At 53.6% G+C, this 20651-nt stretch overlaps 7 protein-coding genes across 7 annotated transcripts; 4 read left to right on the plus strand and 3 right to left on the minus strand.

Moving 5' to 3' along the window:
- The first annotated feature begins 1693 nt into the window (after positions 1-1693).
- On the plus strand, positions 1694-4929 carry BDP55DRAFT_674889 (Hydantoinase B/oxoprolinase-domain-containing protein). Its single transcript, XM_060575696.1, has one exon. It carries the CDS (start codon positions 1703-1705, stop codon positions 4862-4864), a length of 3162 nt encoding a protein of 1053 aa, XP_060425815.1. The 5' UTR covers positions 1694-1702; the 3' UTR covers positions 4865-4929.
- A 190-nt stretch (positions 4930-5119) lies between these two features.
- BDP55DRAFT_559693 (major facilitator superfamily transporter) lies at positions 5120-6529 on the minus strand (the record flags this gene model as incomplete). The annotated part of the gene is made up of 2 exons (XM_060569921.1): positions 5120-5364; positions 5419-6529. 2 exons carry the CDS (start codon positions 6527-6529, stop codon positions 5120-5122), a joined length of 1356 nt encoding a protein of 451 aa, XP_060425816.1.
- Positions 6530-11902: 5373 nt separating this feature from the next.
- BDP55DRAFT_674896 (uncharacterized protein) lies at positions 11903-13030 on the plus strand. Its single transcript, XM_060575697.1, has 3 exons — positions 11903-12157; positions 12209-12568; positions 12653-13030. Exons 2-3 carry the CDS (start codon positions 12411-12413, stop codon positions 12681-12683), a joined length of 189 nt encoding a protein of 62 aa, XP_060425817.1. The 5' UTR covers positions 11903-12157; positions 12209-12410; the 3' UTR covers positions 12684-13030.
- Positions 13031-13353: 323 nt separating this feature from the next.
- BDP55DRAFT_559732 (thioredoxin) lies at positions 13354-13987 on the plus strand (the record flags this gene model as incomplete). The annotated part of the gene is made up of 2 exons (XM_060569924.1): positions 13354-13407; positions 13535-13987. The coding sequence occupies 2 exons, from the start codon at positions 13354-13356 to the stop codon at positions 13985-13987; spliced, it is 507 nt and encodes a 168-aa protein (XP_060425818.1).
- Positions 13988-14163: 176 nt separating this feature from the next.
- Positions 14164-15379, plus strand: BDP55DRAFT_283824 (uncharacterized protein). Its single transcript, XM_060566496.1, has one exon. It carries the CDS (start codon positions 14564-14566, stop codon positions 15350-15352), a length of 789 nt encoding a protein of 262 aa, XP_060425819.1. The 5' UTR covers positions 14164-14563; the 3' UTR covers positions 15353-15379.
- A 26-nt stretch (positions 15380-15405) lies between these two features.
- BDP55DRAFT_731905 (amino acid transporter) lies at positions 15406-17220 on the minus strand (the record flags this gene model as incomplete). Its single annotated transcript, XM_060579881.1, has 2 exons — positions 15406-16600; positions 16697-17220. 2 exons carry the CDS (start codon positions 17218-17220, stop codon positions 15406-15408), a joined length of 1719 nt encoding a protein of 572 aa, XP_060425820.1.
- Positions 17221-18017: 797 nt separating this feature from the next.
- On the minus strand, positions 18018-19180 carry BDP55DRAFT_674902 (Alpha/Beta hydrolase protein). Its single transcript, XM_060575698.1, has one exon. The coding sequence runs from the start codon at positions 18872-18874 to the stop codon at positions 18125-18127; it is 750 nt and encodes a 249-aa protein (XP_060425821.1). The 5' UTR covers positions 18875-19180; the 3' UTR covers positions 18018-18124.
- Between the last annotated feature and the right edge of the window lie 1471 nt (positions 19181-20651).

Here is a 20651-nt window from a genome sequence, read left to right on the forward strand (position 1 = left end):
GATCGGCGTGTCTTTTGGCCTTGGACTCAGTCTCCCACGTTCTTCCGTCCGAACTGCGGGAGACTCGCCACGCGGCCTCAAGAACTCTGCTCAAGCATTCTGCTCGTTGCAAACACAACCGCCAAGATCCGGATAACAGGCTTTACGCACCGGCCCCGGAGACCGGATATCGTGGTATTCATGTGGGAGGGGTTGGTGATCTACCCGTCATCCCGGGAGAAACATCCGGGGACGACTCGGGGCGCATCTTCTGTAGGATCGATTGCGCCATCATCCACCGTTACCTCCGATTGAGCCTCAAAACATGTGGAAAAGACACCGAACCCATACAGCCGGTTATACTCGAAGGGCGATAAGCTTCCACCCTTTGTCGGGGACGACCCGACGCTGGATCCGCAAAAGACGGACAGCGTCCGGTAGCACGCGATTGTGCCGCCCGATACGTCCGACCAGCAGGCGCTTGTTTGTTTTGTGGTGTCTTTGAGGAGGGGCGGAATCGGCGGACCCTTCCACCAGGCACTCGGCATCAATTACCGCAGAAGCTGGACGAAATAGACGTCCTATGAGATTGTCCTATATACGCTCATGAGATCTTCTTTCCCGACCTTAAACAGCGTTGAATTATGAGTGCATATGAGAAGTGGAATCTCATCAGCTCGACCTCACTCATGAGCTCTCACTGGAACGCCTTCGGTTCCTCCTGTCTCACACGCCACAACACCAAGGCTTAGTAAAACATCATCACCAAGAGGGCTTCCATACCTCATTCTCACATCATGGCGGCCGACATCAGAGTCTCAATTGATCGCGGCGGCACATTCTGCGACGTCATCGCTGAAATCGACGGCCGTGAATCCCTCATCTTCAAGCTTCTCTCCGAAGACCCAGCAAACTACCCCGACGCCCCGACCGAAGCCATCAGGCGCGTCCTCGAAGCTGTAGAGGGAAAGCCCATCCCCATCGGAGAGAAACTCGATGGCTCGCGCATCGGTAATTTCTCATGTCACTCCTCCTCTTGGATCCTGTATCTAATACTCTGCCAGCATCATGCCGCATCGGCACCACAGTCGCGACGAACGCCCTCCTAGAACACAAGGGCGAGCGCTTCGCCTTCCTCACCACAAAGGGCTTCAAGGATGTCTGCGTAATCGGCGATCAGTCCCGTCCCAAACTGTTTGACCTCAACATTCGCAAACCCACGGCTTTGCACTCGACCGTCGTTGAGATCGACGAGCGCATCGTGCCAGCAGATTATGACCTCAACCCAACGCCCCTGGACAAGGAGGCTGCCCTGAATGCCGCTTCATCATCGTCGCCAACCTCATCATCTACTCCCCAAGAAGGAGACCTCGTCCGCACTCCCAACGGGGACCTAATCCGCATCCTCCGCCGCCCAAACCCAGACCTCATCCGCTTCCAGCTCCGCGCCCTCAAAGACGCAGGCTACACGTCCCTCGCAATCTCCTTCATGCACGCCTACCTCCATCCCGCCCACGAAGACCTCGTCGCCTCCCTCGCCCGCTCCCCCGAATTCGCCTTCTCTTACGTGACAACCTCCTCCGCAACCTCCCCGACCATCAAATTCCTCAATCGCAGCACCTCAACATGCTCAGAAGCCTACCTCTACCCCGTCATCCAGCGCTACGTCGCCTCCTTCCACGCAGGCTTCCTCCCCAATGCGCCGCCTCGCCGCGTAGACTTTATGTGCTCCGACGGCGGCCTCAAAGCGGCCTCCCGCTTCCGCGGCAACGAGGCGCTCCTGAGTGGTCCAGCAGGCGGCGTAGTCGGCATCGCGCGGTCCTGCCATGACCCGCAGGACGGCACGCCCGTTATCGGCCTCGACATGGGCGGTACCAGCACGGATGTCTCGCGGTACGACGGGAAGTATGACTACCTCACCGACACCTCCATCGCGGGCCGCACAATCACCGCGCCTATGCTCAACATCGCCACCGTAGCGGCAGGCGGCGGATCGATCCTCTTTGCGCGTAACGGTCTCTTAGCTGTAGGACCCGAGAGCGCGGGCGCGCACCCGGGACCAGCATGTTACCGCAAGAACGGGCCCCTCACTGTCACGGACGCGAATCTCTTCCTCGGGCGTCTCGTCCCGTCTTCCTTCCCTTCCATCTTTGGACCGTCAGCCTCTGAACCACTTGATACTGCCGTCGTCGAAGAGAAATTCAGACAAATTACGCGAGAGTTCAACCAACAGACGCACCAGGCCCTCCAACCGCACGACGTAGCCCTAGGCTTCCTAGATGTTGCAAACGAAACAATGGCACGCCCGATCCGCAACGCAACCGAAGCCCGCGGCTTCGCCCCCGAAAACCACAACCTCGTCTCCTTTGGCGGCGCGGGCGGCCAGCACGCCTGCGAGATTGCAGATAAACTAGGCATCCGCCGCATCCTGATCCACAAGTTCTCCTCATTGCTTTCGGCGTACGGCATCGCGCAAGCAGAGCTACAAAGTGAGACCCTCGAGCCGTACGGCGCCAAATTCAGCCACAGCGAGGATGCTGCGCAAGAGGCTGTGACATTTCATGTCACGGACCGTCTCGCCGCACTGAGGGGAAAGGTGACACAAGAGCTAGTCTCCCAGGGCGCGGATGAGGCTTCGCTGGTTTTTGATGAGAGTCTTGTACTGCGATACTTTGGCACCGATACGAATCTTACAATCTCCCGCCCCGAGGACGGTGATTATGCCGCCAGCTTCAGGGCTACGCACCTCCGCGAGTTTGCCTTCTCCATGGATAGAGATATCGTCATTGAGTCGATCAAGGTCCGTGGGACGGGCAGTGCGGCGGGTAGCGCGTTCGGAATACGGGAGACGTCTCCGGTCAAGGAGCTCGCGGACAGGAGGAGCCGCGGTGGCGGAGATGTAGCTGTCGTCCCGGAGCCGAGCGTGAAGCAGAGGGTTTATATCGACGGCGGGTGGTGTGATACGGGCGTGTATCGTCTGGATGAAGTCCCCAAGGGCGTTGTGATCAAGGGCCCTGCTCTACTCATCGACCAGACGCAGACAATCTTCGTGTCCCCGACATTCAGCGCCTACATCCTTTCCTCCCACGTCCTCCTCGAGAAGCAAGCACCAGCCACGGCTTCATCACCGTCACCGCTCCCCACCTCTACAACACAAAACCGAACCCCCCAGCCCGACGCACCAGAAACCACAGACCCAATCCTCCTCTCTGTCTTCGCCCACCGCTTCATGGCCATAGCAGAACAGATGGGCACCACCCTCCAACGCACCGCAATTTCCACCTCCATCAAAGAACGTCTCGACTTCTCCTGCGCAATCTTCTCCCCCGAGGGCAAACTCGTCGCCAACGCGCCCCATATCCCAATCCACCTCGGCTCCATGCAATTCGCCATCCAAGAACAACACCGCCACTGGAAGGGACGCCTCCAACCCGGCGACGTGCTCTTAACGAATCATCCGCAGTGGGGCGGGACGCATCTCCCGGATTTGACCGTCGTTACGCCCGTCTTTGTCGACACCGGGTCCGGGTCCCCCTCCGATCCGGAAGATGGCGACAACACCAACACCCAAGAAATCGCCTTCTACGTCGCCTCCCGCGGTCATCACACAGACATAGGCGGCAAAGGAATCACCTCAATGATGCCCGAATCCCGGCAACTCTGGGAAGAAGGCCTCAACGTACCCACCCTCAAAATCGTCTCCCGCGGGAAATTCCTCGAATCCCAAGTCATCGCCGCCTTTGAGAAAGCAGGTTCCTTGCCAGGCTGCTCCACCTCCCGCCGTCTCGCAGATAACATCTCTGACTTGAAAGCCCAAACCTCGGCAAACCAGCGCGGCATCCTCCTCTTGCAGAAACTCTGCGCCGAGCAAGGCATCGGGAAGAAGGGCGTGGCAGTGGTACACAAGTACATGTCCGCGATCCAAGACAACGCAGAAGCTGCGGTCCGTAGCTACTTCAAATCCCTAGCCGCTGACCATCCGGCCGGTCTATCCGCAACAGACCACCTAGACGACGGCACCCCTCTCCACGTGAAAATCACAATATCCCACGACACCGGCACAGCAACCTACGACTTCTCCCTTTCCGGCCCTCAAATCTGGGGAAACTACAACTGCCCCATCTCCATCACCCACTCGGCGATAATCTACACCATCCGAAGCCTAGTAGGTCTCGACATACCCCTAAACCAAGGCTGCCTCAACCCTGTGAACATCATCCTCCCACCCGTCGGCTCCGTCCTGAATCCCGGTGCGGGCGTAGCGATATGCGGAAGCACCCTCGCCTCCCAACGCGTCATCGACGTCATCCTCCGCGCGTTCGGGACACACGGCGCAAGCCAGGGGTGCGCGAATAGTTTCGGCTGGGGCATGGGCGGACGAGACCCGGAGACTGGGATGGTTGTCAAGGGGTGGAATTACGGGGAGAGTATCGGCGGCGGCGTGGGTGCGGGAGATGGGTATGAGGGTGAGCATTCGACGCACGTGCATTCTACGAATACCCGCCAGACAGACGCGGAGGTCATTGAGAAGCGCACGGCCGTGCTCGTCAAGTCCTACGGTATCCGCAAGGGAAGCGGTGGTGTCGGGAATCATCGTGGAGGTGACGGTATCACGCGTGAGATACAGGCGCGTATTCCGCTCAAGTTTAGTATCCTCTCGGATCGGAGGGTGTATCGACCGTGGGGCATGGCTGGCGGCGGGCCGGGGCAAATGGGGGAGAATTATGCATTCTTGTTCAACGAGGAGGGAGGCATGGAGAAGATTAATCTTGGCGGGAAGGCGATTATCAACCTGAAGGAGGGCGAGTATATCCAGGTCAATACCCCTGGCGGTGGAGGGTATGGCGGCGAGGAAGTAGAGGATAGACATCGGGGGTATGTATGAGATGAGAGATGCACCATGAAAGACCAAAGAGATGGATCAATAAAGCTTGCAGCAGATCATCACCACGTTTCCCTCGAGACTTGATGTAGCTTGATAAAGCCTTGGCATTACATATAAACGGACCTAATCCAACATTACAACATCCAATGTGCATGGCACATTATGGTATCGTCATCCCTCGTCAACGTAAAACTCCCAACAACTCCTATGGATATCATGCAGGCATCACCCTCAGTCTTGATTGAGCATAACTGCTTACGCGACCTCCTTTTCCAACTTGGTATCGACCGTTCCAGGTGCGGCAACGTCCGCAATGGTCTCGTCCGAGAACTTGAGATCCTCCTCAACGGTGACAGTGTCCTTGATCTTCAGGAAGATAATGGGTGCACCAATAACGAGAGCGCCGGCAAGGCAACCCCACGTGGCGCCGAAGATGGTGTTGTACTCGGTTTGGACACCATCGAGACGCCAGAAGACGGCAGCGCCAGCGGATTGAATACCTATAGTTCTATCAGTATAAATGCGCCACTAGAGTAGAGGAATGTGCGGCTTACCCTTGTAGAAACCTGCCAGGTTGGCAGCCTTGCGGGAAGAGTTGGAGAGAGCTCCCATGTACCAGTAGATGCTCGTCTGCCAGCAGGCATCGAAGAATCCGTAAAACATGTACAGGAACATAGGGCCAATATAAGCCTCGCCGCCGTCGGTCCAGTCAATGGTGGGGTAATCCAAGTTGCCCTCAATCTCGCCGCGAGGAGCCTGCTTCTTCTGCCAAGCGTACCCACCTCCCCAGATGGCCATGGTCAGAACGAAGAGCGTAATGTAGGAGGCCTTTGCGCGCACACTACGGCGGACCTTGGGGAAGTCGAGGGCGTAGCCAAAGATGAGAGCACCGATAATCTGGGAAGACCAGTACAACAGGTTGTTCAGCGAGCGAGTGCGAGTGTTGAAGTGAGGAGCGTTCATGTCGTTGGTCTGGTAGGTGTAGAAGACGTTGGATGTGAAGAACATGGGGAACAAAAGGATGATCCACGGGTCTTGTGCGAGGGTCTCCCACAAGCCCTTGAACTCGGACTGCCACGAAGGGTTCTTCATGACGATAACCTTGGAGCCGTCCTCACGAATGATCTTGGGCACATCGCACATGAAGAGAGCAAGGACGGCACCGAGCAACATGAGAACAATGAAGGCAGCGTAGGTGCCGTCAGTAACAGTGCTTCTCGACGTGGTGTTGATGTTTTGGCCGAGGGGAATGAGAGCACCAATGACGGCGCCGAGGTTGAAGATCATCCAAAACCAAGAGATGTAGCGTCCCTTCTCTTTCTCGGAGGGGTAGGACATCATGATGGCACCTTGGCCAGTCCACAAGAGACCAGCGCACACGCCGAGGAAGGCACCAGCAAAAATGACGAAGCCTTCATTCTGGTTGTGAGAGTAGGACAGGAAGGAGGCAGCGTAGATGCAGTAACCCAATCCGCCCAAGCTGAGAGTCAGACGGAGACCGAGACGGTTGGCAAAGGTACCGGCGAAGAAGGCGGCAACGGCAAAGGTGGAGTACAAGGCCGTGTTGGCATCGTTGGAAGCCTTTGTGGAAACCTGACCACCGCCACCGAGACCACCGAGAGCATTGAACATTCCGGGGCAGAGGAAGCAGACGAAAGAGACCATGAAGAGCTGGATACGGGGTGAAGCGTACCAAAGCTCCTTGCCACCGATGCGGAAGCCACGATACATGAAGCCGGCAGGGCGGGGAACGGGGCCGTCAACAGCGGTTGTTGTCGGGGCGGCAGTGGCAGGCTCGATATCGGCCGCGGCCGCGGGCTCGGGAGTGTGTTTCTCGTCGACTGAAGACATCTTGGCGGTGATGTGTAGTTGATGGGGTGGACGTTCAGAGGAGAGACGTGAAGGTTAATAGAACGGCGTTGCGCCTTGGCGGGACGGGAGGAATTGGGGCCGGTGGTGTGTGGCTGCCGCTTGGTGCTTCTCTTCAGAGTGTCGCAGACTGGAAACTCAATCGTGCCAGACGATGGGTGATGGTGACCCAAAGTAGCGCAGGCACAAGGCTCAGTTCGATGAGTTTGGTCTGGAAAGACTGGACTGAAAGAATGAGACGGCGAGCAAAGACCAGAAGTAGGGTCCGGGGGAGGTGTGCAGCTTCTTTATGGGACGGTTTATCGGGCTGCAGGTTGCAGTTGCACTGGGCGATGATCGTGGGTGGAGCTATGGTCAAGGTCGCGGTCCCGACGTGCCAGGGTGAGGCGTGGCGGGTGCGAGAAAGATGACAAGGGGGGGCGGAGACTGGAGGGAGTGGAGAGTGGTACTGGTGAGGATGATGTAGGTAGTATCCGTCGCCGGGATTGATGTGTTGACTTTGAGATATTGAGAAAGATGTTGATGGAGCGAGAGGGAGGGAGAAAGGAAGAAAGATAGCAGACTGGTAGCGAAGTACCTAACGTTACCCCGGAATACGCAAATGTGTTTATCGCCGCTAATAGACCCTTGGTTTGAGAAGAAGGGATGAGATTGGAAGACGGCAAGAGCAAACAACGATGGTTATTTTTCATGCAAAAGATACCTTAATAATCCAGAAGCTTTGAGGATTCGATGCTCAGATGCAGGGCAGGTGTAGATGGGCAGATACCTCTGGTGGGAAGGAAGGAGGCCGGCAGCCGGGAGGGCACTTGGGGTTGATGGCAAACGGGAAAGCGCGTCCATGGGTGGACGGGCTTGTGAGGTGTGAGACGATGGAAGGAGAGATGTGCAGAGCTAAGGAAGGTGGCGCCAACGCCCGAATGGGACGGGACGGGTACGGAGGTGAGAATTTGGGGGAAGGCACCTCACACGCACACGCACCACGGCACCTTTGGGAAGCACTGGCTGGAAGGCAGGAGCTACCCCAATCTGCCACTCTGCCACTTTGACTTAGGGAAGGCACGGTCAGCTAAGGTAGGTGGCTAGGCAAGGTAGCAATGGGATCTTTAGAAGGAGTGGCTTTCTCGTGTGCGTCTCATCTGACGTGTGGCCGAGGTGCCTATCAGGACCATGAACGAGAGACCTTGTGCCAGGTCTGATAGATGGGCTGAGAGTACTCCGTAGGGCGTCTCCAATGTGTCAGTGTGGTGGTGTCCGTGCTGGTGGTAGGATGGGGGTGGCAAGCTACGTGACAGTCAGAGGCAGCAAGATACAGCCATCGATCAGCCCTCTTCACACGGTGAGGGACGCCTACCAAGCAAGGTCAAAGTCGTCAAGGTTTGCTTGTCAAAAGTGCTAATGCCAATTCGAAGGTGACAATAGAATTGACTGATGGTGTGAGCATGGGGAAAGGGGACCAGGATCCGGCCGCTGGGCAACGGGGGAAACAGCCGATGGGTTGAGAGGAGCCACTCACCACCACTGTGCAGGGATGCGATTGACAGACCCAGGTAATCCACAGATACGGATGGGGAGGTGCGGTTCGGAGACCTGACCGTGGACCTAGAGCTTGAAGGTTGAAGGTCCAGTCTTGATAAGAGAGATTCCGGCCCGGTCAGTGCCGAATGAAGGATGGGTGAGCAATCAGTCGGTCAAACTTGATATCTGCTTGATGATGATGAGTGCTTGAAGATGGGTCTGTTGGACAATCGTTCGGATCCTCAAAGACACCTGCATGGCATTGTCGAGTAACGACAATCAAAGAACGATGCAGTCCAAATTTAGACAAACTTCAACGGCGCCGGACGGCACGCGGTGGCGTCCTAAGCCAGGACGAAGAACGGCTGTTCGCGGTAACGCGCGAGGCATCAGCATCACAAGGTGCAGCTACGGATACATACTGCAAAATTCGTTCCAACCTGCGAATAAGGTAGGGAGACTGGGTGATAGACCACGGCTGGAAGTTGGAATTGAGACATTCGTGTTGTCAACCTGCTGCTGACTGGCTGGGCAAACCTCCCTCTCGCATCACACCACATCTGCAGATGCCCCTGGCTGGTATCAGAGGCTGGCTTACACCACGGAAGCCATTCTTTCTTGTTTAAATGGATATTCTATGGCCAGTAACAGTGGCATATCAACTTTTGTTTGCCAGTCTTGGTCAAGTTTCATCCCAAGTCGCCAGCAGAACGTACTTTTTCTGACTTAATTGTTTTGACATGTGTGCCGCGCCGGGAGAAAGAAGCGAAATTCATCAACAAATTCCATGGTTCGTTGCGTCCCCACTCTACCCCAATCGATAAGCCCCACGGCAAAGGACCGATTTCTTGGGGTTTTCCATTGGTCGACAGTCCGGAAGGTCACGAGGTGGCGCTTCCTTCCATCTCAGATGTTCTGATCGTAATTGGCTCTTGAGGCTTTGTGCCTCGGCCGATTGGGGAAGGAGAAGGAAAAGATGACATGCATCCATCGCCTGCCGGCCGCCCGCACTGTGCCTTGTCAGTGCCGAAGACGCATCAAGTGCTGACAGCAGCAGTACAATTGCAGCGAGATGGATTCATCCTGCGGACCACGGCATGCGGCTGATGTGGCGCTTCTCAAGTAAACGAAGTGTCTGCCCAAATACGAAGAAACGAGCACTATTCTCGTTCGTGCCTGCAATGTGTTCAGAGGGTCGAATTCCAAGGTCCAAAGGCTCCTCGCGTTTATGATCTCGTGCCTTCCTCCACACAGCAAACACAGTGGGACGGACTTGCCAGCAACGGCCACCACACCACCACCCCGTGCGGAGAGATTTTAAAGTGGCGCCCAGGGCCAAGATAGACAAGCGTCAACCAACCAGCGCGCTAGTCCTCGTCCCCGCCCCCTGCCTACTGAGGTCCGTGCGTGATGGAGAGGTGCATGTAACGTTTCCCTGAGATTGAAACTCAAAAAAGAAAAGAAAGAACAGAGAAAAAGAGGGACCAGCAGCATGCAGCTGCCAGACGAGAAGAAGCTTGTGGCTTTCGTAACAAGCGACAATCGTTGTCTGCAGAGGCCCAGCTATGCACCATCTAAGGATACAGATAAGTCGTAGCTATTCAACGCTATCCCCCGTGTTTGGGGGATAACCCGTGTGCCTCCGCCCACGAAGTGTTATGGAGCTGGCTGACCGTGCCCACGGTATGGGAACCGGCCAGTTGCATCCGCGACACGACGGGGACTGATAGACTCAAATCCAGTCTCCCTCCTCGTGGGTTTGTTACACGGATAAGGAAGCTTGCATTGCACACGTTTCCCGCCCTACCTTGCTTGCAACTCTGATTCTACTTCAGACGGCCTCCGGGGTCGCACAGCAGTATTTGCGTAGAGCGTCAGTATTCAACGGAGTGACAAGCAAGACTCGTCTTTGAGGTCCGGGTCGGGCCATTCGAAGAACGCAAGGCAAGTAAGCAATGGAGTCGATTTGTATTCGCCCAGCTAGATCCTCTCATTGCCTGATCTGTTTCCTGCTTAATCTTCTCATTTGCGGGTCGGCGCAGAATAGATGCGGATAATCTTCAATCTCAGAGACCTCTATCTGATTTCTCAACGTAAGGTAACCTTAGATATCTGCCCAAATCTTCAGGGAAGCCGACCGTTGCTTGTCTTTACCCCACACTATCCAAAGGTTACATCCCCACTCGTCCCATCGTTCGTGACTCCACGGTCCATTCCATCCCCAGGCCAACGGCTGTGGAAACCATGGGACAAGTTGCAACGGTCACCGGTGCTGTCTCGCCCAGCAATGTGGCATCTACTACGTACGGATTACGGGTACACATGATAGGTAGACTTCTCCAGAATCCATCCAGTATCCGAACCCGCTGATATATCCAACGCGCTGAAGAGATAGCTACCCAACATCCAAACAGGCCTGCCCAAAACCTTCAGCTCCTGGTACAGCACACGTTTCCCGATCCATGGACCTGGATATTACGTGACAAACGCACAGTACATGTTGGCCCAGCTTTATCTTGTTACCCCATGTTCCTTCTTATGAACCGCTTTCTTATCCGTTACTCGTTGAGGAGTCAGGACGCACGCTTGGTTGGGGTCTTCATGTTCCGTTCTCCGGCCCCCGAAAGTCTGCCCCGTAGTAGCCAGGAATAGTACTTTAGATGCCCGTGAGATGCCCCGTTCCATCATCCGAACAGACTACAGCGCCGGTACGGTAGAGCGGCCGAGTACCACCGCATCCCTCCGGGGCTTGTTGCTTTGAAACCCCTGCCTCATATTTCTTTCCCGCCGATGACCACCCGGCCTCAATTCACACGCTGTGGAGACACAAGGCAAAGTGTGCTTACCAGATGACCATCGATACTTGCCACAGCCGCTACTGGTTCATTGGTGGTCAGCTAGACTTCGATATCCTCTCTCACCAAGAAGAGGGACGGGCGGTCGATTGCGGGATCAAAACGCCGCCAAAGGTATGAGAATTTCCCCTTGAGGCGCCGGGGGTAGGGATCCGAATCGGACAGCTCGGAGAAAAGGCGTATTCTGGACAGTAAAGATGGCACAGTAGCCATGATACAACTTACAACTAAGTCCAGCATACAGACTTAACAAGAGTCACTCTTGCAGGCTGGCAATTCACGCCCGGGGATGAAGGTTCCGGGGATCGGATCTTACACAAACTTCCGGCCCCCGAAACCCCCGTCCGAAGCTACGTCTCTCCACAACACTACTTCCACTCGACACAGTCTCTCGTGCAGCAATCAGGGGAGGTAGACAATACACTGATACATTTGCTTCAACTTTACCTTGGTCACTGTCTTTGTGTCGTCCAGAGCGGCATAATCGGGAAGGAGGTGTCGCTTCAGCCTTCTCATGTTCCTTGCTGAATAGTGATACCCATACATCTCATGACTTCGCGGCCTGTCCTGGGCCCAGCTTCTATCATTACCAGAGACTCTGGCCCATCATCATCCGAAATTGCAAGATGAAGAGCAATCAACGTCAGATTAAGGACTACATTACCGAATGATCTGCGGCGCCATTTGTCCAAATCGGCCCAAGCAGGTGAAGTTTTCTGTCGGCCTCCCACCTAAGCAAAATTCCTCCAAGGCCAATGTCTAGTCTCAGAAACCTTAAAAAATGGCCGCCGGACTTGTACGAACATCGAGGTGCGGACTCTTTCGGCCCCGTGCACCGATTTACAGATGCATAACGGTATAACCAGCAGGGGTACACCTTTCCAATCAGAGCGAGTCGAGACAGAGTTTCTGCAGATTGAGTAGTTATTCCAACTTCAGAGGATGAGCATTGGATTGCCAAGACTAAAGACGAACCACATTGATTGCGTTCATCAAATGAACACCGTCTTTTAGCAATTAGACTTACTCGTGGGGGCTATTTTCTGCCCGAGTAGGTTGTGTAAAGTCCGCGGAGTACGCGCTGTATTGACGCGTATAACAGCGTTTATAAATCCATACGGGTCTGTAAAGAAGATATAAAAGAGCAACTATACCTCCTCGTCTTTCGATTCGAGTTTCTATCAGGTCATCGACTCAGGCTCTACAATCACTCAAATCACTCACAATCACCTGCAATCGAACTTCGCCTCCAGGTTCTCTTCTTCCACTCAACTACCAGCGTAACCTCACCACCGTTCGACGCAATGCAGTTCTATATCCTCTCCCTCCTATCTCTCTCCGCTCTCGCCCTCGCAGCGCCTCAAGCGAACGTTGCGCCTACATGCGGAAGTGACGGCGACTGCACTAGCTTCTGCAGCGGGGGGCCATGCACGAAGCCATTCTGCGGACTCTCTGCTTTTGGGTACGTGACGAAGAAGGAGCAAACTCTCCCTCGCCCTTATGGAAACTTGGAGAAAAGCCTCGGTACTAACATTGTGGAATTTAGTGACGACCGCTGCTTCTGCGGTGGATGCTAGACAGCATGACTACATCTCCCTTCAAACGCGAGAGAGTCTATGCGCCGAGGGATTGTGCCGGGAAAACCAAGAAGATGCGGCTATTGTATATATTCAAGGCCATGGTTAAGCAGGCGCGAGGATGGGCTGCGTGAAGCCATTGATATCTTGAAGGGCGTGCATTAGCACGTCATATTTCCGTGCTGGAGAGCATTAAACCAAGCGCCCATATGAGATGACGTCTGTTTTGAAAATTTGAAGCGATTTTTCTGTTATCACGCTTCCTCTTTGAGTGAGAATTGGAATCGCCTGAAGAAACAAGAAAAACCACACAGAGATTTTGGAATGATCGGCCGTAGCAACTGAATACTATTTCTTGGAGTTGAGGTTGTGAACTCCATCTTGGATTTTGACCATGCTCTAACAAATTTTGGTTTCTTTTGCTCCAGGGTACCTGACAGTTCTAGGGTACCTAGCAAGCCGCCAATACGGTAATGCCTGGCGCTTTTACGTTGGACGCATTCCAGGTCACAGCTGACAAAGCCCCGCCGGGTAAAGCCCGGGCGACTCCCACAGCTCAAGGTCGAATCAATTGAGTCTTCTTGAGCTTTCCAACACCGTTTGACATCTATGCAAAAGCTCACGCAACAGTTGCTCTCATCAATTAAAGTCCTTTGCATCGAGTGCCAAGATGGACACGCTCTCATGGATGTTCCTGGCTTTCGCCGTTTTCATGATCGCAAGAGTACGTACCCCACATCCAGTCCCTGACTCCCGGAATGGCGCCTGTCTCCCCTCTGCGTGAAAGGTCGTTGGCGACGCTCATCTTCGGACATGACTTCAACGCTGCTAACCAACCGCAAACCCTATAGACACTCTTCGCAGACCGCTCGCCCATCCCCGAGACATCAGGCAAAGTCTACAAAGTCGCCAGCGCCGGCGAGCTAGACGCTCTCCTCGCCTCAACCACTAATGTCGTCGTCGACTTTTACGCAGACTGGTGCCCGCCATGCCGCGCCATCGCGCCCGTCTTCTCCGGTCTGGCTGATAAGCACGCCGCGGAGGGGAAGCTTGCTTTCGCCAAGGTCAACGTCGATCACGTCAACAACGTCGCCGGCCGCTACGGCGTGTCTGCCATGCCGACGTTCATGTTCTTTCAGAGTGGGAAGCCTACCGGTGTGGCTGCCAAGGGAGTGACCCCTCGTCAGTCGGTTGTACTCACTGATGATGGACGGGTTGATAAGATTCGGGGAGCGGATCGGGCTGCGTTGCAGGCTGTTGTGCAGGCGCTGGCTGGTGAGGGAGAGGACGCCAAGAAGGAGTGAAGAGAGCTAGGATTGGCGTGTCGCCCTTGAGTAGAATACATCGTGCTCTAGTCGAGGATACGAATAGCTCAATTTTATTGATCAGAACCTCATGAGCATTTGTAAACGGAACATCCCGGAAATTTCTTGACGATGGCTAGTATTTCGAGTCTCGGGAACGAACTCACAAGTTCGGCATTCATATCCCCCTGTTCAAGATTCATTCATCGATCCAGAGATGACAAAGCACCCAGGTACCCTAGAGTGGATGCCCGTCGGGTTTTCCAACTCCCGCTCAGGGGTCTAGGCGGCAGAACCGGTAAAAACGGGTTGTCGGTGGAATGCCCAGTCATCTAATTCGCGAAGCAGTCAAATCAACAAGGGTGAAGTGGCACGACCACGCGGGCTAGGCAGCTTTCAGCATCGCTTGTGCTGACATGTTTGTCTGCTAGAACCTCACTAAGATAACCGACTAACGTTCCTTGATGTTGCCTGGAACAGCACTCTTTCATCTTCCAAGTAAGAAAAGGACGCCACTGTGTTTAGATTCATCGTAAATCAGCTTCGCGGCATCCGACGTCAGAACAACCCATCACGATGGCCACTTCTCGCCCCACCAAAGTCCTTAGCGTCGGCCTTCCTCGCACGGGTTCCTATTCCATGATGCTCGCCCTGACCGAGCTGGGCTTCAAGGCCGTCTACCACGGCCTCAACGCCATCGACAGTCCCGACGACTGGCGCTTCTTCGGCCGTGCCTCAGACGCCCTATTCCCTTCATTACCTTCCTACACCGGCAAGGGCATGACCGCCGCCGACTGGGACCACGTCTTTGGACCCTGTGAGGGCATCACCGACATCGCAGCCCCCTTCACACCGTCACTCATCGATGCCTACCCAGAAGCCAAAGTCGTTCTCGTCATCCGAGATTATGAGAAGTGGCGGGTATCAATGAAGGAGGTGCTCTCTGGAATCTTTGGGCCCCTGACCTGTTTCATCCGAGACTACGTCGAGCCTAGGATGGGCGCCGACAGTACGGGGAATATCCAGAAGATGATGCTGGGCTGGGTGGGAGCCAGCAACGTTGCAGAATTGGAATCGAAGCTCAGCGAGGTCTATGAGTGCCACCATGAGTATATTCTCAAGACGGTCCCCAAGGAGAGGCTGTTGGTATACAAGCTTGGCGAGGGATGGGCACCCTTGTGCGAGTTCCTTGAGATGCCTGTACCGGAGAGGCCTTTCCCGCACGGAAACGAAGCTGCAGCACTCAGAAGCAAGATCTTTGATAAGCAAAAGCGAGTACTTCTGGAAGCCGGGGCGCGCTTCGCGCCGTGGCTTGTTGGCGCTGGGGCTGTTGCGGGAGGGCTTTGGTATACCCTGTCCATGTAGTTTAGCCGAGAGAGAGACGGTCTGTATGCTGGATCGTACAGCTCTGGTTTGCTTCACACTCTGCCATCGACATCACGTCTGTTCAGAAGCCTCTTGAGTGAGAAATGGTTGGCTATGTCTCGTAAGAATCCAACAGGAGGTTCAATTTCACTTAGTAGCTCCTCGTATGAGGTTATCCGAGGGGCATCCCAAACGAGATCGACCTCGTCCGGCCGCAGAGTCTTTGTGTGCTTGTAGTATTTCCAGAAGCAGAACAAAAGTGGTGCCAGAAGAACCATAGTGTAGTGGATGAAGAATGAAGTTGGATCAAACGGGTTGAGCGACCGGTAGCAGTAGCATATGACGACACTTGTCATCCAGACTAGGCTAATGTACGCGCTATACGGCTGGAACCGATCTATATAGGGGAGACGAGAACAATCAAAGTTTTGAGTCTTGCAAGCCCTGTGGAAGCAGATATACGTGACGCAAATGACAATGTAGTCGATTAAAGTCGCCGCGGTCGTTAGGGAAATCAACCAGTCGAGGACTTTTGCCGAAGAACTTGAAAGCTGCAGTAACGAGAAAAGGGGAAACACCATGACCACCCCAAGGCAATTGATAGGGGCACCCTTCTTCGTCGTCTTTGTCAGGAAGTGCGGTGCCCTCCCCTCGAGTGCTGGACCATAGAGCGTCCTTGTCGAACAATAAGTGTAGGCACTGCCGGCCGAGAAGATGGTGGTCGCCAAGAAGAAAGTGACAACATGTGGCAGGACGCCGATGCCGAGGTTACCCATGGCGATGATATACGGCGATGCAGCCGCACTGCCCGCAGAGCCTCCCTTGCCGGTGTATATCGCGACGAGAGTCGGATCCGTGTGACTGACAACAATACCAGCTGCCAGGGCACTTCCGACAAAGAAAATCCAGATGCGCCAGTAGACTGCTTTGAAAGCCGTTTTGACGTAGATACGGGGATGTTTGGCTTCGGCGGCCATCATGGAGACGTACTCGGGTCCGACGCAGGGGAAGGATGCGGTCCAGAGAGCGGATAGAAAGCCTTCGAACTTCCCGAGAGAACCGGTGCTAATGTACTCGGCGAAGTAGCCGGCGAACCAGGCTCGGAATTTGTAGGCATCGTGCTGTGGGTTACCTCCTGCCATTGTGACTAGGGTAAAGGCGAGAAGCATCGCGAGGAGAACAACTTTGCCGCTCGAGAGGTAGAACTCAGCCTCCCCATAAACTCCGACGGCAAAGATATTGATCAGGCTAAATGAGAAGTAAGGTTAACTTTGATCTACTTCCTGAGCATCGCTTGATATTGGGCGGGTATGCAACGAGCCTTTTGGAAAACTTGACACGTACCCATAGAGACAAATGCATCCCAAACAGATGGCAAAGACTGGGATCCTGTCATTCCAGTATGATATCACCAACTTCAAAGCCACAATCTCAAACGGGATTAGGAAGACTTGGTAAAAGAAGAAGTTCCAGCCAGCCATGAAACCGAACGCGTCGTTGACCCATTTCCCCGCAAGTCTGACGAAGCCGCCGCTGACAGGCATGTAGACAGACATCTCTGCCATGCAGTTGTTGCAAAGCGAAAGTACGATCGTATAGATGACAAACGCCAGCAGAAGGCTACCCGGCCCAGAGCGCTGGAGAGCACCCCCTATGCTGACGAAGACGGCTGTGCCTATGGAGCCCTCGATCGTGACGAGCTGGACCTGGCGGTTGCTGAGACGGCGGTGGAGGCCATCGGTGACCACAGGTACTTCTTCGGTCTCGATGCGTCGAGTGGATGTGTTCGAAGGATCTTCGATGGATGGTTTGGAGTTTACCGTTTGCCCGACGATGGGTTTGGTCCAGTACGTTGGAGGGCTTGGCATGATGAATGTAGGTAACGTTAGCTTTGGCATGGTATTACTGCGATATTGAAACAGGAAGAAAAAGAACGGGAATCTTTGCGGGGCAGAATTTTCTCGTGGTCAGGCCATAGAACCAGCAAGGTGCTTGGCTGCTCTTAGAGTTATGGCATTGTCGCTTAGGAGTGAGTATACATCTTCGCTCAAGGTGGCCGCGAATGGTCCGAAACCTTACCGCAAAGGATGTTCAGACTAAAAACAGCCTGCAGAACTCGAAGGCGAGGTGGAAGATGCATGATATGGTGCCGAGAGGGAGTCATGTTCGGGATTAATTTCTCCGCTGCCGTCCATACTTGACAAAAGTGCAAAGTGTCTTAAGCACTGGAGGACTTTGGGAAGTCAATACCCCTTGATTTGATGCCACCCGTCCTAATCCATATTATTTTAGCTTCTCTTGGACCATGATGACGGTTCAGTGCTGTTATCATCAAGTAAACGCCACGACCTTGTCTCTGTAAGGCTGAATTTTCACTGCTTGGCCGACAAGAAGTTGACCGAATAGACCCGAGGACATAAATCAACGACTTGGGTGTCGTGTGAAATCACCAATCCTTCCGTATATGAGGGTCCAATCATCATATGACACACCGGGCGGTCGAGTGTATTCTTTCCCGATCTCCTTCTCGTCGGTCTCCGTCGTCTGAAAAAGCCCTTTGAAAGCTCTCAACCGGATTCAATCGTTTGGAACTCTTGCATTGACGCGCATACATGGGTAAATGTGAGAATGTCACGCAGCAGCTCAGGAGCAGAAGACTGATGACGGGCTGTTAAGAGATTATTAGGCTCGCCTACGAATTTTTAACTGCAATCAGGTACGTGAAAGCCTCTGCTTTGTTGATCTATGGTGGTTCGGGACGCGAAGCCCGATTCAATGCATATGGAATCTCAGAAAGCTAACCATGTCATCCACACCCTGCGGCTCGTTCACCCAGTGACCTCCTGACTGATACTCATGCCATTCCACTGTACACGCACTGGCGAATGAATCAAGAGTCGTCCGCAACTGCCGACCAAGTTCGATGTTAATGACTTCATCGTCCACGGCGTGAGCGAGGAAAACAGGAGTTTTGGCTATTGGTTCTGTGCCGCATATTCTGCGATAAGGTGAACTCTCCTCTGCCAACTCATTAATGACCTCAGCCGGTGGCATCCAGCTGCATAAACCGACCAGCCCACCCAATTTGGCTATTCTTGGCGTGGTCAGAAAAGCGGTGATTGAGGTTGCAAATCCTTGGCTGATACCGCCTAGGAATATTCTGTCCATCGGGACCAAGGCGGATTCGCTCTCGACAAGGTTAACGAGATATTCGATACTTCGTCTCAGGCCGGCTTCTTGGATACCAAATTGTTCTTCTGGGTTCTCCAACGACCAGGCATCGAACCACTGTGACATTTCGGTACCAAACCTCTTGGATGGATGCAGCGCGGCCCCGGGAAAGACCCACCGAATGGACGGCAATAGGTCTGGAAGAGTGCGTGGCTGGTTTGCTGGCTCTGATGCTTCGCTCTCGAAAAGCTCATCGGCGAATTCGTCGCAGATGCTGTCTCTGCCGTGGAGGAAAACGACTGTGTGGGTGTGCGCCGCCCGCGGCTCGATGCAGTGCGTGGTAAATTCCATATTGATGATGTCCCGTGAGGTTTCCGTGGTGGAGCCTTGGGGATGAGTCAGGAACAAGTGGCGGTATTAATCAGGTGTGAGAAGGGATGTCGGTTGGGGGGCCCCGAAGGCGGCACACATTTATTTACCTAATAGTCAGGAGTATATTTGTTTGGTGGTGGATTGTGCGATTGTTTTGTCTGAGTTTGATGGAGTTTCTGTGCGGCATGTAATGATGATGGAAAGAGTCCTGCGAGCTCTGAAAAGCAAGATTTTGGCCCTTTTAGCCCTTTCTCCGGAAGCCTCTGTTGTGCCGTTAGATTTTGGAGCGTCTGCGGTTGAGAACCGCCTTCGACCTTTCCGGCCGATCTTCCCGGCCGGCATTCCTGTATTAGTATATCACATTTCGAATGAAATGACTATGTCTAAATCAGTGCGTACCTAGAACGTATTATATAAACCGCATAGCTCAAATTGTATACTGTATCATATGATTTCCTCCGAAAGCGTGATCCTGTTAAAGTCGATCTGTTGCGCCTACAAAGCTGGGAGAAACCCACCACATATACCTATCAGAGCAATGGATACTTATGGCGCGATTTTCTCTATACGGCCAATCTTCCACGTTAATGTCGGTGGCTACAAAGCAAATTTTCATCCTTGAGCGGCTCTCAGCGGGAAGTTTCTCACGATACCTGAGATGTCACTTACGATTCCATCTCCAGGAAACAGATGTCAATAAAGTTACATGTAAATTGCACTTATATTGCTGCCTCAATTTACCTTTTCACATTGTCGCATAGATGGCTGCAACATGTTGAAGCTGTTATTCCCGGCATTGGCTAAGCAGCAATTGTTAGATATGTCTCCAAGACTTAACTGTGCTTCGCCGTCGGACCAAAGCATTCCGTACTCTCATGAGTCTTGTTCCAAGTTCTAAGAAGAGTTGATAGATACGACTAGAGGGAATCCTAGCTTTCAGTCCCAAAACCGAACACCCAGAGAACCAAATCCCGCCAAGATCATGATGGATCAGTCGCTCAACGAAACCGCCACTCGCACATATCATCTTAGCTCTTCTGATAGTGCCGGAAAAAAGCGGAAAGCTGGCCCAAGAAAGTTCTCAGCAACATCGGTTAGGAGCCATCCGAAAACTCGGAGCCGTGTGACTCAGATCAAGAGAAAATAGTATTTAGATGTTGAGAGCTTAGTCCCTCCATTACTCATGTGGAGAGTTACTCAGTGCTCAATCGAGAGTCTCCGTACCTAGACGACACGAGGCTTTACATAGCCTACCTTCGAACCCAAAACACACTGGGGATTCGACACAAAGACCTGAAGAAGGCAGTACTTCCCCGGCATCATTGAAAACATTACAAACTAGGCTTTCTAAGCCCTCCGTAGCTGCTTTGGACCGTGCTTCAACTGCTGACATGGAAGAATGCCACGGGGTATTTCATGATCCTATTGCTGAAGAGATCTACGACTTGAGCAGCCGTATATTTGGGCATTCCAGTGCGATTCTAACCCTGTTTCTGCCACTGAAGGATGAAGAAATTAGGCTTTACGTGCACGAGCATGAAGGGTATTATTGACTGTTTCTAGTATGCCCTGGGCCTCATGGCTATGGTGATTTCCGCACAAATGCTTGAAAGCTTGTTCTCCGAGTCCTCTGATATGAACGTCACCAGCCAACTTAGGACTTGAACTCTGGTCCTAACAACTCATCTAGCATCTCCGATTCGCGTCAATGATGAATGAAGTCAGAGATAACCAATCTTGTGTCATAAGGGACTCC

Source organism: Colletotrichum godetiae (assembly GCF_030913485.1).
Source record: "Colletotrichum godetiae strain CBS 193.32 chromosome Unknown BDP55scaffold_43, whole genome shotgun sequence".
NCBI lineage: Eukaryota > Fungi > Ascomycota > Sordariomycetes > Glomerellales > Glomerellaceae > Colletotrichum > Colletotrichum godetiae.